Source organism: Nematostella vectensis, chromosome 14 (genome assembly GCF_932526225.1).
Source record: "Nematostella vectensis chromosome 14, jaNemVect1.1, whole genome shotgun sequence".
In the NCBI taxonomy this organism is placed as follows: domain Eukaryota; kingdom Metazoa; phylum Cnidaria; class Anthozoa; order Actiniaria; family Edwardsiidae; genus Nematostella; species Nematostella vectensis.
Window position 1 is genome coordinate 7,395,874 of NC_064047.1, and position 15,820 is coordinate 7,411,693.

Sequence of the window (15,820 nt, forward strand, 5' to 3'; positions counted from 1 at the left end):
GTCCGGCGTCCTCGATTCCATGCGACGCCATTTTAAGTCATCGTTTTCACAGGGATGAGATACCTTATCAAGTTTTCTGCCTAGCTCAATGATAATAACCCAAGCCTGTTCTTGAGCACAACTTTGACACTTTTCAAAGTTTAGCGTGAGCTCCTTTTCTAGCCGAATTCTTACACATTTTTTTTTCAGGAAACGCACCAAAAATATTGATATGGTGGAAGAGAGCTTCTGAGGAGAAATGCGACCGAACAGTGCATTACGGGGTTTGATTAACTAAGGCAGTTTCTAAGCTGATCGCCAAACTTTGTAAATCATTCACATTAACATGATCATTTCTTACAAATTTTGAAGATCGGACGTATTTGGTTCTTTTCTTCACTAAAAGTGAAATGTAACAAAGGCTGTCTGATTTGCAGTCCCCGCACTCCCCCCCCCCCCCCCAAAAAAAAACACACACACACAACGGCCGAAAGTCCACTTTCGGTTCTTAATAGACTTGCTAGCCAATTCCAACAATAAACGTCCCGTGAAGATAGTGCAAAGGCACTTCATAAATCACTTTTGTTCTTTCGGGGGTGGTCAGATTTTTATCAGAAAACTCACTCCCTCCACCCCCTAGAAAAATCGGATGTCGCACCCCCCAAGAAAAATCCTGGGTACGGGCCAGTAGGGTAGACAAGTGCCTTTGCTATTCAAGCGGCATTCGTTTCTAGCGCTTGGAGACAACAAGGCAGATTTGGCACGATTCTTGTCGGAGGAGCTGATTGCGAACCCACCCCCAAATATCACATTTTGTCTGGGCAGTGATGTTAGTATATGTGATATTATGTTGATGATAATGATGATAATGATACGTTATGGTTTGTAATGTGATAATAATGATGATGATGATGATTGATTATGGTGATTATGATGAAAAAAGATATTATGATTTATAATAATGAACGATTATTTGAAGGTTTCTGGTTCGTACGATTCATACGGAATTCATACCATTTTCAGCCAATAGGAGAGCCAGCTCGCATTACGTCATTACATCACAAAATTCCTCATTCATTCTCTAACACCACTTCCCTGCTCTTATCTAAGCTTTAACATGGCTCCCAAAATGAGAAGCAGTAATGTTCTGCGTTATATTGAGAGTGCGGGACTCTCTGAGGATCTCAGCGGGTTTGAGAGTGAGAACGTATCGGCAGGGTCTCGCTTGGCCACCAAGAATGAGACGGCAGTTCATGTAGAGAGCACAGCTCGTCTATATGAACTCCGTCTCATTCAGATGGAGAAATTCGCCATACGAGAGAAGGACACGGCTATTCTTTTTGGTGAAAATAGCCGTCCATTTAGGGCGGCTACTATCAAGACCTTTCTCGGTAAGTGTAAAGTATGATGCTCTATCTAAATACTGTAAATGAGACTAAAAAAGAACGATCTAATAACTTACGTACGTAAAGTCTCAAGACCGGCGCACATGTTGAGGAAAATTTCACGTATTCACTCTGCTTACTGCCTCGCAAGGCCAAAAACGCACATTTTAAGCAGGAGATAATTATGTCACAGTTGCTTCAAGCAGGACATAATTTTGACACAGTTGCTTCAAGCAGGAGATGATTTTGTCTCAGTTGTTCGTGACACGTAACTTCGATCGGCGTCTGCACGCGTGACATTTTCCCCACCGCGTTCGCCGGGCAAAGTTTAAAGTTTTACTTGCCCTAAAGCCTCTCTTTCATGATTTTAAGTTTACCTTATTTAGATGAAATAACTATAGATTCAATCTATATCCTAGATAAACGTACTGCCCTGCTAGACCATCCCTGTTAATCTAGGCTAATACCAGGAGCGCCGGATTTTATAGGCGGCTTTGTTGTAAAATAATGCGGTAATAAGAAGTTCCTTCCAATTTCTTACAGATTCTACACTAACCCTACAGACCCTAGGCCATTTAGGTCGTTTATCATTTGCTTCCGATACTAACTGATTCAAGCCAGCTTAAAACTGGCTGATAAGGGGGAGGGAGGGCTGGTGTTAGAAAGGAGAATTATACAAGTTTGAAATGAGTTAGGGCTATTATTAGTAAAGTTTAACAACCTCTATTAAACTGTGTACTGGTATAGAAATATTAGGTTAGGATAATGGAAATGCTCAAGACTGTCACTCATTATTCTTACACATGCACTGAGGAAAGAGGTGTTATAAAAAGGAGGTTCAATTTTTTTAAATGTCTGTATTCACTGTATTATCGATGGTAAGCATGCCCAAGGTGAGTGAGAGTTGAAAAACAAACGGGCACGAGAGGAAGAAACTTAAAAGAACCTAGGTTGCCTCGATGCTTTGTCGAAAAATTGCAAATAGCCGAATATCACATCATTAAGTTTGTTTTGTTTACAAACAAGAAGTACTGTAAAACCCAAATTCAAATTTTAAAGTGCTTTTCTTTTCATTTCCTTGGTTTATTTTCCCAAGCTTCTAACAATGGATAGCCCGCCTATGTGCAATAAAAATTACTTCAATTTATTAATGCAATGTTGAATTTGAATTTTATTCTTCCGAAAGGGGTGTGGCTAAGCCTTTTTATATAGTGGTGGTCCTTGTTCAAGGAACATATTACTTTTCAAATTATTAAGGCTTTTTGAAATATCCAGTTCCCCAAATGGATCTATTCACACATTTTTTGTGTTTGTGTTGATTTTATATAATTTGAACCTTAATAATTTTAAATATTGTAATTGCAAAAATTTATACATTTGTTTTTATATTTTAGAATACTTAGGCGAACCGAAGGGCACCAAAATTGGCAGTCTTGCCTGCAAGGGTCTGGCGCCACCTTCCATAAAAGGGATGGAAGCAGCATTAAGGTATTAATATTAATATTTTTAATATTGAAATGTTAATGTTTTTCCAGGTTTTTATTTTATTTATTTACTATATATTTTCATAGTTGGCTCTTCCAACAGAGATGGATGGGCAATTTTTTTTTGTCATTTTTAAATTTTAAGCCCTGATTATATTTCATATAAACTCGTACAACATGTTTATAATGCTTTACACAATTCAAAGATTGCAAAACACTCACTACTCTTTTCTATTTTGTGTGCATAAAGTAGATATCTAACTCTCCCTTGCTGTACCTCTCGATATTGTGATATTTTCTGATACTGTGATTCTTGTTTATATCCAATGCTTATTCGAAAACAAAATAGACTATATTTTTCCTATTTACTTGCTTAATTGAATTATCACATATTAGATAAATTATAGATGTCTTCACTTTTTCTCTAAACATAATATTGCATATAGTATCATATCTAGTAGCTAATAATTTTGAGATTAATTATGATATATCTTAATGACATATTTTAGTCTAGTTTGATGGTACAGTGATTTTTAATGTGAGATATTTTACTCTAGTTTGATGGTTTAGTGACATCCATATTGATTAACTACACTTGATTTGGTATTTTGATTAAGACACTTTGCAATAATATAATTGGTTAATGACTCTGTCATACAGATTCTGGATGCCGAAGTTTGGGCATGTTGGCCCATACAGTGAGCAAGTTAAAAGGGATCATGATGGGAAAATTATAGACATCATCCCAAAAGGGAACCCTATGGAGGATGCTGGTAAGTGTCTGTTATGATGATTATGACAGTATTCCTGTCAGCCTTATCATTATACCAGTACAAGAAACAGATTTTTGGACTGTCTTGTACTTGTAGCATAGCTGTCAACTCTCCCGCATTAGGCGGGAGTCTCAAGATTTATTTCTATTACGGAGGGTACAAGATGCAGGTTGCAGGTCGGCTGCAGGTTGAGTACAAAATGCAGGTCGGGTGATTACATTTTTTTTTTTTTTTTTGCTTTATCTATTTCATACAAACTATGGCTCACGTGACGCGTTAAAATATTGAATACTTAGATTCTCGTTTATTACTAAACAATTATGTGACCTTGGGAATAAAGAATATCTTTCCAGTCAAGGTTTTATTTCTATCATTTTCTTTAAAGGTGTCAAGACATTGATACGTCCGCTAAATAAAAGGAAGCGCCGAACTTCTAGAAAAGACATGAGGGCCGGCATGAAGCCCTATGAGGCAAAGAAGGCGCCACCATTCTCTCTTGAGGATATGCTCAAGATGAGAGAATACTGTTTGAAGACAGTTGAGGTAAACAATTTAATTACCATCACAAAAAAAAGTGCATTAGAAATAAACAGGTAATATCACATATAGGTCCATTCTACAAACATGACAGACACAATAGACTCTGTAGTCGAATATTCCATAATATTCCAGGGGTCCATCAGAGAGGACGACGGCATCTAGTAGATTCTAGGATAATCTCCGATACTATCACAAAATCAAGGGTCCAGCAGATGGAAGAAGCAGGAACTAAATAGACATCTGTCTAATAGCATATTAGAGGAAAACAATGATAATATCCTAATCTCAATAAACAGTTGAAGCTCTCGTAAGCGACCACCTTGGGAACTGATAATTGTAGTTGTTAACAGAGCTGGTCCCTTACAAGAGATTGCTCTCATAAGCAACCACTGGGCGCCAAAAACTTGAACAATAGGTGTTGGTCTCTTACGGGAGCTTAAATGCAGAATCTATGATTTGAAACTTATTCATTATATCATAATAATGCCATTGTAATGGCATTATGGCAATTCATGGCAAATTTAATCTAAAAGTAGTCAAAAATTACACTGCCTACTTGGAACAACTTCATTAGAATTTGAAAGCTCCTATTCATAGCCTGGCACTACCTATATGTCTGTTCATTCAAAAGGATCCCTATATCCTTTTGAAAATTGAGTGAGGTGTAGAGTTGACTGAACACATGTCTTACTACTATTACTATCACTGTAAATCAGCAATAAAATCTAAAGTCATGGTAAATTATCAAATGTCACATTATTTTCAATCCTTAGATTTAGCTTATTCCATCTATAATTTTTTTAATCAGCTTCCTCTTTTTGTTTTAGTCAACTCTGGCCAAATTCCCTCCCGCATTCAGATAAAGCTGCCATGGTCAAAGGCTGACAAGCATGCCAAAGGTGCGTACTTAACCGTTTCTTGTGAATAGTTATTTTTCTTTTGAGGTATATAATATTGTTATAATTTACATATTGCAGGGGTTAATCTGTCGCTATGGGCCAATCCCCTAAACCCTAAGTTGTGCCCTGTTATGGCACTCATTTCGTGGCTGCTGTTTTCTGGTAAGTTATTGGAGGCACAATGTCACATTTCTGGGTTGCCCCTACACATCCTATTTCTTTATTTCTTTTCCTTTTTTTTTTTCATTTTTAGGAAAACCTTACCTTTAATTTACCTCCACCATTACTAACAATAGAAACCTAGCAATCTAATCTAGTGATATATTATTAGGAATCACGAAGGGTTACATCTTCCCTCGCATTGCCAAAGACAACCGACATGCACTTCCATCAAAGCGAAGTGTGGCCTCATATCGTACTATTTTTTCCAAGGTAAATACATCAGTACACCAATATCTTAATGAAATCTCTAATTTCTTGTCATAAGGAACAGTCAATTATATAATATCACTTGTTTTTCCGCCTGGCTTACAATTATAAAATACTGTTTTTCTCTCATTCTTGTGGTTTCCTTTCAAAAACAAATACAAAGCAAATACAAAATGAGGAGAAAAGTTGCAGGAATTTTAAAACTAATTTAGAGATTCTTACAAATGTTATAATAATATGACCATGCCATGCACTTTTCTTAATTTTGTATCACACTCGCACTGCCCGTAGTGGCCTTTGGCAGTGCCTGCAAAGTATGCTGGATTCTCAAGCATGTCGCACTGCATGCTTGTTACAGGTATATATGCAGACAAAACTGTGCTCCCTCTCTAATATTTTATACATGCATTTATTAATTATTTCCCTCTTGCTTGTAGATGACCAAGGCCCTATTTGAGAAGCCATACACCACACATAGCATTAGAAGGTCAGCAGCACGCTGGGCAGCCAGATGTGGTGCTGATGATAGCACAATCAAAAGGGCTGGTCGCTGGTAAGAACACTTGCCAAAAGCAGAATGACATTAATTTTGTTATGTGATATGAACTTTTGTATGAATATAATAATCAAAGAATGTTTTTACTGGTGTTGGTTCATTGAAATATACCTTACAGCAGTAACAAAAAACATTAAAATCACTTGATGTCTTTCCAATTGTCCTTCCTGCTCTTCTGCCCTTGTATTGATATTTTCAGTTCCTACTGGTTGTTAGGCATCTTCTCTTTATAGTCATGAAAGGTCACTTTTGTTGTTGTTCTTGTTGTTTTGACTTTTGCTTGCAAATTTTGCCTCTGGGGTAGTAGAATTCACTTTCACTTTCTTTGTTGGTATTCATCGCTTCTTTACCAAAAATCAAAAAGCTTTTGTCTTCAGTTTTTTTGGGTTATGCTTGCCCTGGTAAAAAAATGCAAGCATGCAAGCTGTCATTGCCATATTATCATATTATTAGTTAGTGAGTGATGTGTTCTTAATTGCTAGTCTCAGGACTTTTGCACACCCCAGAATGTTTTGCTTATCATGATTTCCTGACGAATTCTAAGTCGTCATACATAACATGTAAATTTTCATCTTTTCTTTTAGGAAGTCGAGCAGCTTTGAACTTTACACCCAAGACGCAAGAGTAGAAATGATTACTGAACTTCATGACGACAATCCAAGCCAGGACCATCTGCTGTGGATGTTCAAGTCCCTCAGATGAAGCACCTCCCACTACATGCCATCCAGACAATTATTTCTGCCCTTGCACCTTGGCAGCCTACTGTCAAATCATAGCCATCATCAAATGCTATCCTACATGGAAGGACAACCATTCAAACCATGGAAGGAAAACCATACAAACCACCCTCTATCAAAGTCATGATCAATGGGACCATGCATGGAAGGAAAACCATTCAAACCAATGGAGGACAACCATTCAAACCATGGAAGGAAAACCATACAAACCACCATAACATGTAAATTTTCATCTTTTCTTTTAGGAAGTCGAGCAGCTTTGAACTTTACACCCAAGACGCAAGAGCAGAAATGGTCATGGTCAATGGGACCATGCATGGAAGGAAAACTAAAGGTAGGGGGCTTCATTCCTGCGCGGAGTCCCAAAAGGTCGCCGCTTTCCTCCACTGTTGTTTCTAAAGCCGCTAAACTCTTTTGTTGTTGTAAATGCTTGTATTCTACAGAATTTCTCAGATGGTCAAAAGAGAAAATCAAGCTTCGTAACACTTCGGGTGAGAGATCAAGAGCCTGTTGGTGTGGGGTCCTAGGTGTTTCTATAGTCTCAATACGCCTGGGTGTAGATTGGGGCGATTCAGGATTCCTTGCCGCCATGGTCTGTGATCGAGTCTGAATGCTAGAGGGTGGGACCGACGAGCGCGAAGGTTTTTTTTAACTTTGGCCGACACGGTGAATATGAAATAAGTAGCGTATCGCTACGTATAGGATAAGCAAAACGAAAAACAAATCGTAATGGACAGTAAGGTCACCAAGTTAATCGCGAGTGACTACAAACATTTGAAACAGATGAGAAAAAGCTACGTAAGCTACGATTGTGGGAAGAACATGACACAATTTCGCACATACGAGAAAATAACATACAATAGGTATGAATAGCTAGAATTCAGTTACAACTACATAGTAATAGCAAACAATACAACTGCTAGTCACTGAGATCATTCCCAAAGACGTGTGCTGCCTATAAATGATGCCAATTCAGGATGGGGGAAAAAATGGGGTTAGGCTCTCCACTGGTCCCGTCACCCACTGACTTAATTGCTTTTCTTTTGCAGAATCGAGGGTTCTCCACCAATGTAATGATTAGACGGGAGGACTTCTGTTGACTGGGATCGTACCTTTTTTCTGAAGTCAGTAGGATGAAGAGTAATGAGGATTTACAATGTGGTCCTATTTTTAGCAAAACAAGTAGTACTTTTGATTGGCAAGCACTGACCACGTGTGCAGAGTGCAGTGATTGGACGGTACTTGACAATGCAAACAGTCGCATCAGATAGCATTAACTGTCGGCAAAATTAGCGATAACAAAGGAAAGCTTTGAAAGGAATTTAAGGATACAAAACGAATGTCCTTTGCCATGAAACTAAGGGAGTCGGTAGGAAAGGTAAAAAGGTAACTTTGGAGAAACAAATATGTAACTTGTAATCGAAAGTTACTGAACGGAAGGGAAAAGAACTGGTCGCTCAAGTAGCGTAGGTGTGATGTTTGCTGACTTAGATTAGCATAGATAATCAGATTGCCAACACTGCAGAGCTAAGCACCTCCTACTTGAGTGTGGGCGATCCTACGTGCTGTGCTAATGATACCGGCAATCAACGTCCGACATCTAAAGGAAACTATATAAACAAAAGACTTGTAAGTTTACCAACTTGATGGGAAGTTGAAAACAGATAAGTCCCAAAACATGGTACGACCCGATAAATGTCATTATGTCACTAATTCTTGTAATTAAACGAACAACTTCCTATTCAGCTAAATCAACAAAAACTAACAATGCCTCAAGAATACTTTCAACCTTGAACAACCCTTTCAGCTAGAGCAAATATCTTAACTTTGTCTATTTGCTCACTACAATTAGCAAAATACGGATTCATTCTAACATAACCTATCATAACCCTAGGGATTCTAAAGGTCGGGGAATAAATCACTAAGGAAGGAAAACTACAAGATTACTTGAAAAATCGTGCTAAAGAGTATAAATTATTGGCAATCAAAAAAACTGCCCTGCAGGCATGGTCAGTAACTATACAAATTTCACTATAAATTAGTTCCTTTTGTTGCGTCCAACATGAAAATTCTTGTGTCTGAGTCGCTGTTTCTCAAGGTCATTTTGAGCTCATGGTTGGTATAAAAGTAACGGAAAGGGCACGGAAAGAGCTCAGAGTTCTCTGACAGCTTTTACCGACACAAAGTCTAAATCTCTATCGCCGATCGATATGAAGACGCATCTTCTTTCACATCTCGTTGTGCTGTGGTGCGTTGTTTTCTGTGCTCTGGCTTCAGGAAAGGAAATTCAAGACCAGGAGCTAGGGAAACTGGATGAGCCGGACCATCAGGTGGAAAAGCGTGCAAGCTTGATCGATGAGCACGAAAAACGTCTGAAAAGTCTGGAGAAAAAGTAAGTAAATTTGAAACTCGAGTGAAAGGTATCCCGTCGTGATAGTTTCATTGCGGAAAACAAAATTTTCTTCACTAGAGTGTTCAATTTGAAATACCCTGAAATACCCAGATGTCCCTGTCTTGGTTAACAACACAATAAATAGTCAATCTGAAGACTCAAGCGCACGAGTCGTCTTTTTTGTCGATATATATAAACTGCATACTGAAAGTAGAGGGGAGAGCGTCTCGGCTTGACATTCTACGGCATTTAGAGACAAATTTTACGCACCAGATTCGTAGGTTTTATTAGCCATGGGCTTTGAGGACCTTTTAATTGTATTATCCTAGAGCCCGTGTTTCAGGAAACATGCTATTAGGTCAATAGATGTTTAAGCATGGGAAATCAAAATTGGCTCAGTTATCGGTAGAATGGAAATGCTTATGTGTAATTTAATGAGGCGATCCCACGCCTAAAGCATACGATAAACATACGATAACTATGGAGAAATGATATATTACTAAATCAGTTGAAATACTTACAAGGAAGAAAAATGATGCTATCAAAAAGTTTCTCAAGTTTGACTCAGTCATTCATCTGATCAAGTTTTATTTGGGTGAAAATAAGAATGCCCCAGGCTAAAAAATAGTCACCTATATCACATTCATATATAACTGGAACTTTATTATTTCATTTAGAAATTATTTGTTTTTGTTTTGTGCCACACACAGTATATTTTTAATTTTTTTTTTCATCTATCTTTAATTTTGTTTGCAGAATGAATGCTCTTTTTTTAGGAGGGGCAACTGTACCTTGGCTTAGAGGTATGTTAAGCCCGTGTCAGTCACAAGATATGTATTCTCTGTATTCTGTTATTGTTTTTATTCAATCCTAACCCGTACAAAAAGTTATTAAAACTTTGTGCTACATTTTCAATTGGTTAATTGTTGCAAGATCATTCCCTGTTCTGTGTTTCGCTGTTTTATTTATTTTATTAAGGTTGATTTTTTTTTCACATTGAACTTCTAAATGTATCTTACAGGCAGGGATGGACGCGATGGAAAGCCAGGTGGGTAAAACAAAACGAGTTGAGCCAAGTGTGTATTATAAGGGGAAGGGAGGGATAGATGATATATAAGAGATGCAATTATGGACGGGTTATTAAAGACAAATATAAAGGGCAATCATAGACAGTATAAAGGAGAAAGGTATCATTTTCATAGGGTCACCGATTCAAAAATGTCCAACAATATTAGGGGGTTACTTGAGTAATGAAGAAATTTCACTATTCTAACATAAAGGCAGTTCTGTTATTTTATTAATTAAACTCGACATCTTTAAATTACCCATGATTTGCAGGGAGAGATGGAAAGGACGGCAAACCAGGAGTAAATGGTGGGTGCTAACAACTCTTAGAAATTAGTCTCTTAAAGAGCAATGGTCATAATATTACTTCTTTTCATTCTCGTTGGGATTTTTGTTTCTTGTTGGAAACGTACATATGCGAGCTCTGAACTTTTGCGTTATTGTTTATTAAGGTCTTCGAGGTCCTAAAGGAGCGCCCGGTGGTCGGGGGAGGATTGGTGCGAGGGGTCCCCCCGGTCCCAGGGGGTCCTCTGGTGTACAGTACGTGCGATGGGGGAAGACTTCGTGCCCAAGCTCCGCGCGGCTCGTCTACAAAGGTGAGATTTGGTCCGGTTTGCACGAAAACTAAAGAAATAGAACTTATTAGTGGGTACACGTGAAAAATCCACGTTTATAATTCATAAAATAACATTATGATATTGGAAATAAAGAAACCAATATAACAGGATTGCTACCGATATATTCATTACAAATCAAATGCAGCGAACGTCTACATACAACCTGATCGATCACAGAAATTTTATATGCTACGCTAAAAACTACGCTAAAATTATTTCCTTCTTTTATCCTTATTGGGGGCCCTGTGTTCATAGTGTTTGGCAGGAAATTGCACGTTGGCGGGAAATCGCACGTTGACATTCAAGTCAAATGCACAACACGTTTGTATGGGCATTGAAAAGCACGAATCCTTGCTTTATCGGCCCGATCTCGATTTTTGTTAGTATTTTTGGTGATGAGTTCCCGTACTATTATTTGTGACAGGGGCGGATCTAGCTTTTTGCCACGGGGGGGGGGGATGGGGGGGTGTGACCCAAAATTTTTTGTCATTATTTTACCTTCATAACGATTTTGGAATGAAAAGATACAATGAAAACAATAAAAAAAGACAGCCCAAAGGGGGGGGGGGGTTAGATCCCCTGACCCCCCCGTAGATACGCTTATAAGCTTACTTATGATCGGCTAAGCTTTAGATTTGTTTTGTCATATTTACGAAGAAAACATGGACCGACAGGATAACAGAACTGAATCTAACAACATATGAAAGTTGAAGGGGTTTAGAATCAGTTTTAATTCTATAGTTTAATCTAATATTTAAGTATTTAATCGATATTATTGTAGCAGTTTTAAAACCTCGTGCGCTTTATGGCTTTCGTCATGTCGTGCAAGACGCAAACTAAAGTCTTCAAAAAGTGATATACTGTCAACATCGTGCTTCATTATTTTTTTTTTTCGAATGAACATTTATTGTGATTTGTTTGAAAACCACGAAGTTCTGGACGTCAATGGTGTTTTTGGCTGTGAGTTAGAAATACCTATTGGGTATCTGTGGAGAGCTCGAAAATGGCGCGTGTGCGAGTGCTTTCTCTCGCTAAGAAAAATCGTTGAATTGAAGCTTTTCTTTGCCTGATCATTTGAAAGTGGAAACCCAGTGGAAACCTTTCCCGGTACCCCCTAATGGCTAGGGATTGTCGTTCGTGTGGTTCTTGAGTTTTCTAGTTTCTCCTCTTCTCAGTAAAAGATGGCAGACACTTTTTCCTCAGCGTATTAGGGCCTATTAGATATGAGATATTTGCGTCGAATTTGGATAAAACAAAGCAGAATAAAAACTGTTGAAACAACCGTTGAAAATCAAAACTGTCACATTGAAAATTTGCCGGAATTTTGATTAGACATTCTCATTGTTCCATTTATCATGTGACTTTGTCCACATGTGCTTTCGTGTAGAATATCAGGTGTGTCGGTGTCGAGGTGTGTCATGCATAACTGTTAAACACGAACGCGCACTATAAAAGGGACTTGCCTTAGGCAAGCTGTCATTTGTCATGTGACCTCACTCAGTGCAGAGCTCCGTAGAGAGGCCAGAAAGCTATAATAGAGCTTAAGATTGGTCGAAAACACATCATTGAAGTAAACACAGTCTATTTATTAGCCTTTTTCTGATAACAAAACGAAAAACAAGGGAGAATTAGATAGGTTTAGAAGTGATGAATTTTGAAAATTTGTTCTTTGTTCGCGCACGCACCTGAATAACGCCATTTCAAATGGATTTTTCAATCCAAACGAACGCGAGCTGTTTAATTTCTCAATGACAATTTTTGCTTTTGTTTTTGTAGAGAATTGACTCCAAATAATTTCCAGAAAATGCCTGATAGTTCTTTTACAATCTTTTGTACTTTACAGTTGTCGTAGTTTGTCGTACGGCTTTACTTTTTGCTGTTTTCTTCTGGCAGTTTTTCAGAGGTCCGCACTCAACGAAGTCTAGTTATTAATGATGACGACCTGCGCGAGAGCTTGTGAAAAAGTTGGCGGAGCTATCCCTTTTATAGCGCGCGTTCGCGTTTAAAGTTCTTAAAACCTTTCACTTATATCAATCTAGCCAGAACAAAGCATAGATACACTTTCAAATTCTGAAAAGGGAATTGAATTTGATTGATATTTGAATTTTCTACAGATCTTTGATAATTTTCCTGGCCGCGCGAAAGGAGATTGAATCGAGTGAATAATAATTAAGTTTTGGCGGGAAAATCTGAAACAACGTATTTTTCTTAAATCGGTTAAAATTGAGACGGCAATACCACAAAATATTGGCGAATTGTTTTCTATTGCAATTCTACCCACAATGAAGCGAAGAATGATTTAAAGTCGATAATTGTATGCGAAAAAAGAAAATATCGTTTTGTTGTAGGTTTCAAAAACAGCGCGCGCTCGTGAGAATGTCGCCATCCTTGCGAATGCAGCGCGGGCACACAATGCAAAAAAACAAAACAATTCAAAATCTAATCTGCTAATTTTTTCAGATTTATTTTCTTTAGTTAAATAATTATTTGACTACCAGGTTGAGATATAAAGATGACGGTAAAAGTTGTAACCACACAACGTTCTTCAGCAATAACTAAGAAGACATGAAGACGGGAACCGGTTTAGCGCGCGCATATGATGTTTTCTCATGTAATTTGGTTGACATCTCGATCTACGTCACAAATGACTGGATCCGGGCCTTTCAGTTCACGGCCTTTTTTCCGAAGGTTGAACAAAATACCTCAATATTACAGATTTGAGTTATTCGCGCGAACGCCTGGTACATACGAACCACATACCATTTGGAAGATGGAAATATAAAGAATTGACAAAGTCTATCAACTCTGAAAGGATATATGGACTTTAAGGTAATTATTACCTTGAATTCCATTGCGCACCCCTTCTGCGCATAGTGGAATTCCGGTATAAAGTGCGCGGGCGCGCCACAGTTGTTGTATAATAAAACAAACAAAAGGCGCACGTTTTTTACCTAAAATCGCTTTGACAGAAAAACGTCGGTTACCCCCATTTTTTATTCGCTCAAATAGTTAAATATATACGGAAAAATGATATACTGAAAAAAGAAAAAAAAGTTGGTTTGTAGAAGTTTTGTTATTTCTCTTAAAAGCCGTAAAAATACTTCAAAATGGCGCTTTTTAACGTATGAATAGTGGCGAAAACAATGTCTTTTAGTGCGATTTCTTAAAATGTGATTTGTTTTGAACATTAGCTACTACGGGTTATTGTTTAGGAGATCGGATTTTGGCAGCTCGACAAACAGAACTTTATTTTCTAAAGACTATAGGCACTCTTTTTAAAAACTAAGAGTTTGGATTTTTCCTTACGCGATCGGTAAAAACGCGTCAACTCTACGCCCCTCTGTTGTGAAAACGAGGTCGGTACCCCCATTTTTTTATTACATTTTTTCAAAGCCCTTAACTTCAATATTGTTTATGCCAAGTTTAAAAAAATTCTGGGTTGTAGAACTATTTCAAGGGAATTACTTTAAGGTGGATTGTTTGCAAAGATTGGTAAATTGAGATATGCAGCCAGTATTACTCCTCAAAACGTACTAAATGTGTTTCAAATGATAAAGCATCTTGCAAGGGGCCTATTTAGCATGGGGAAAGCGAGGTATTTTGTCTTTATTCTGCCATGTCATATATTGTAAACTCAGCTTTTTTTTCTTCAAGGCCGTGTCGGCGGGGAGTGGTATGGTCACTCTGGCGGTGCGGCAGAGTACGTGTGTCTCCCCGAGACCCCCCAGTACATAAACTACACCCCGGGACATCAGTACAGCGGCTACATGTACGGCGCCGAGTATCAAGTCCATGACCGCAGCCCCTTCACACGTGGAAAAGCCCCACGTGACCACGATGTCCCGTGCGCCGTGTGTTACGTCCCGTCCCGCAGCACCCAGCTCATGATACCCGCAGTCGCCCGCTGTCCCGCGGGGTGGTCCCGCGAGTACTATGGCTACCTGATGACGTCGTCTTACAGTCACAAGCACTCAAGTCAGTTCGTGTGCGTGGATCATGATGCCGAGTATGTCCCGGGTAGTGTCGCTAATCTTAACGGAGCACTGCTGTACCCCGTGGAAGGGGTGTGTGGGTCACTACCGTGTGCCCCGTATGTAGATGGGTATGAGCTGACATGCGTAGTCTGCACCAAGTGATTCTTATAACTCTGCATGACTGATAAAAAAATAAAATAACTGTAAGGTGTGTCTTTTCGTTCACATCTGTTGTATGACTGATTGAAGGATAATTAAAGATAAAGGTGACGGGTATAGACGGTGTTTCTCGTTTTGAATGCGGCTTATTGGGTGAGCAGATGTGCAAATGGATATTAGAAATCTGAGTAATATAGGGACCGCTAGACGTTCTATGTACCCCACAGAGTTGCTCCCCACGTTTGGTTGTAGGGGAGGGGTCTTTTGCTTTTCACGTTTGCAAAGCATAGCGTTTGATAACACCCTTTTAAATACGAATATGATATGAAACAGCATGATGTTAACATCATCACAAGATGTCAAATAAAGACCGTGACATACCTATTCAGATAGCTCTAAAGGACCTAAAGGTCATACTTGAATTTTAATGTTGTATCTGAGTCTTTCATTATGACGTTGCCTGTCTATAATAGTATGGGATCAAATGACATTAAACAGATATAATTTGAGAGGCGGGGAAGGCAAATTTTAATGTTTTGGCAGTTTTGATGTGACTACTAAATGGGTTTATATTTTATTTTATCGCACTCATTTTAAAGTAATCCAATATCAAAAAAAAAAAAAAATTCAAAGGCTCTCCTTTTGTCTGTACAATCTGTCCGAAACACAGCCCGATGAAGTCAACGGGAGAGCCAGATGGTCACATGATTACCGCAGACTAATCTCGACACGGCCAGCAGCATGTTACGGGAGTTCGAAGCACTTAACACTCTACGGAACAGATGCTCATTTGCATGAGCCACTGTCCGGCGTCCTCGATTCCATGCGACG

The 15,820-nt window shown here is 38.6% G+C and overlaps 2 protein-coding genes and 2 long non-coding RNA genes across 4 annotated transcripts; all 4 read left to right on the forward strand.

Moving 5' to 3' along the window:
- Positions 1-951: 951 nt before the first annotated feature.
- Positions 952-4,323, forward strand: LOC116603060. Its single transcript, XM_048722093.1, has 5 exons — positions 952-1,370; positions 2,759-2,852; positions 3,509-3,621; positions 4,007-4,164; positions 4,294-4,323. The coding sequence occupies exons 1-5, from the start codon at positions 1,097-1,099 to the stop codon at positions 4,321-4,323; spliced, it is 669 nt and encodes a 222-aa protein (XP_048578050.1). The 5' UTR covers positions 952-1,096.
- Positions 4,324-4,556: 233 nt separating this feature from the next.
- LOC125559916 lies at positions 4,557-5,439 on the forward strand. Its single transcript, XR_007306591.1, has 3 exons — positions 4,557-5,060; positions 5,139-5,222; positions 5,392-5,439. It is a non-coding gene; the product is annotated as an uncharacterized LOC125559916 (long non-coding RNA).
- LOC125559915 lies at positions 5,438-6,667 on the forward strand. The gene is made up of 3 exons (XR_007306590.1): positions 5,438-5,492; positions 5,927-6,042; positions 6,630-6,667. It is a non-coding gene; the product is annotated as an uncharacterized LOC125559915 (long non-coding RNA).
- A 2,033-nt stretch (positions 6,668-8,700) lies between these two features.
- On the forward strand, positions 8,701-15,106 carry LOC116608817 (short-chain collagen C4). The gene is made up of 6 exons (XM_048722169.1): positions 8,701-9,174; positions 9,931-9,977; positions 10,196-10,222; positions 10,513-10,548; positions 10,692-10,835; positions 14,511-15,106. Exons 1-6 carry the CDS (start codon positions 8,993-8,995, stop codon positions 14,990-14,992), a joined length of 918 nt encoding a protein of 305 aa, XP_048578126.1. The 5' UTR covers positions 8,701-8,992; the 3' UTR covers positions 14,993-15,106.
- Positions 15,107-15,820: the final 714 nt, after the last annotated feature.

What these genes read in the sequence shown, in the direction of transcription:
- LOC116608817 (XM_048722169.1), top strand. Translation starts at nt 8,993, where the DNA reads ATGAAGACGCATCTTCTTTCACATCTCGTTGTGCTGTGGTGCGTTGTT. An exon ending in CGGCAAACCAGGAGTAAATG is followed by an intron (nt 10,549 to 10,691) that starts GTGGGTGCTAAC and finishes TTGTTTATTAAG; the next exon opens with GTCTTCGAGGTCCTAAAGGA. An exon ending in CGCGCGGCTCGTCTACAAAG is followed by an intron (nt 10,836 to 14,510) that starts GTGAGATTTGGT and finishes TTTTTCTTCAAG; the next exon opens with GCCGTGTCGGCGGGGAGTGG.
- LOC116603060 (XM_048722093.1), top strand. Translation starts at nt 1,097, where the DNA reads ATGGCTCCCAAAATGAGAAGCAGTAATGTTCTGCGTTATATTGAGAGT. An exon ending in GGGATGGAAGCAGCATTAAG is followed by an intron (nt 2,853 to 3,508) that starts GTATTAATATTA and finishes TCTGTCATACAG; the next exon opens with ATTCTGGATGCCGAAGTTTG. An exon ending in ACTGTTTGAAGACAGTTGAG is followed by an intron (nt 4,165 to 4,293) that starts GTAAACAATTTA and finishes ATAATATTCCAG; the next exon opens with GGGTCCATCAGAGAGGACGA.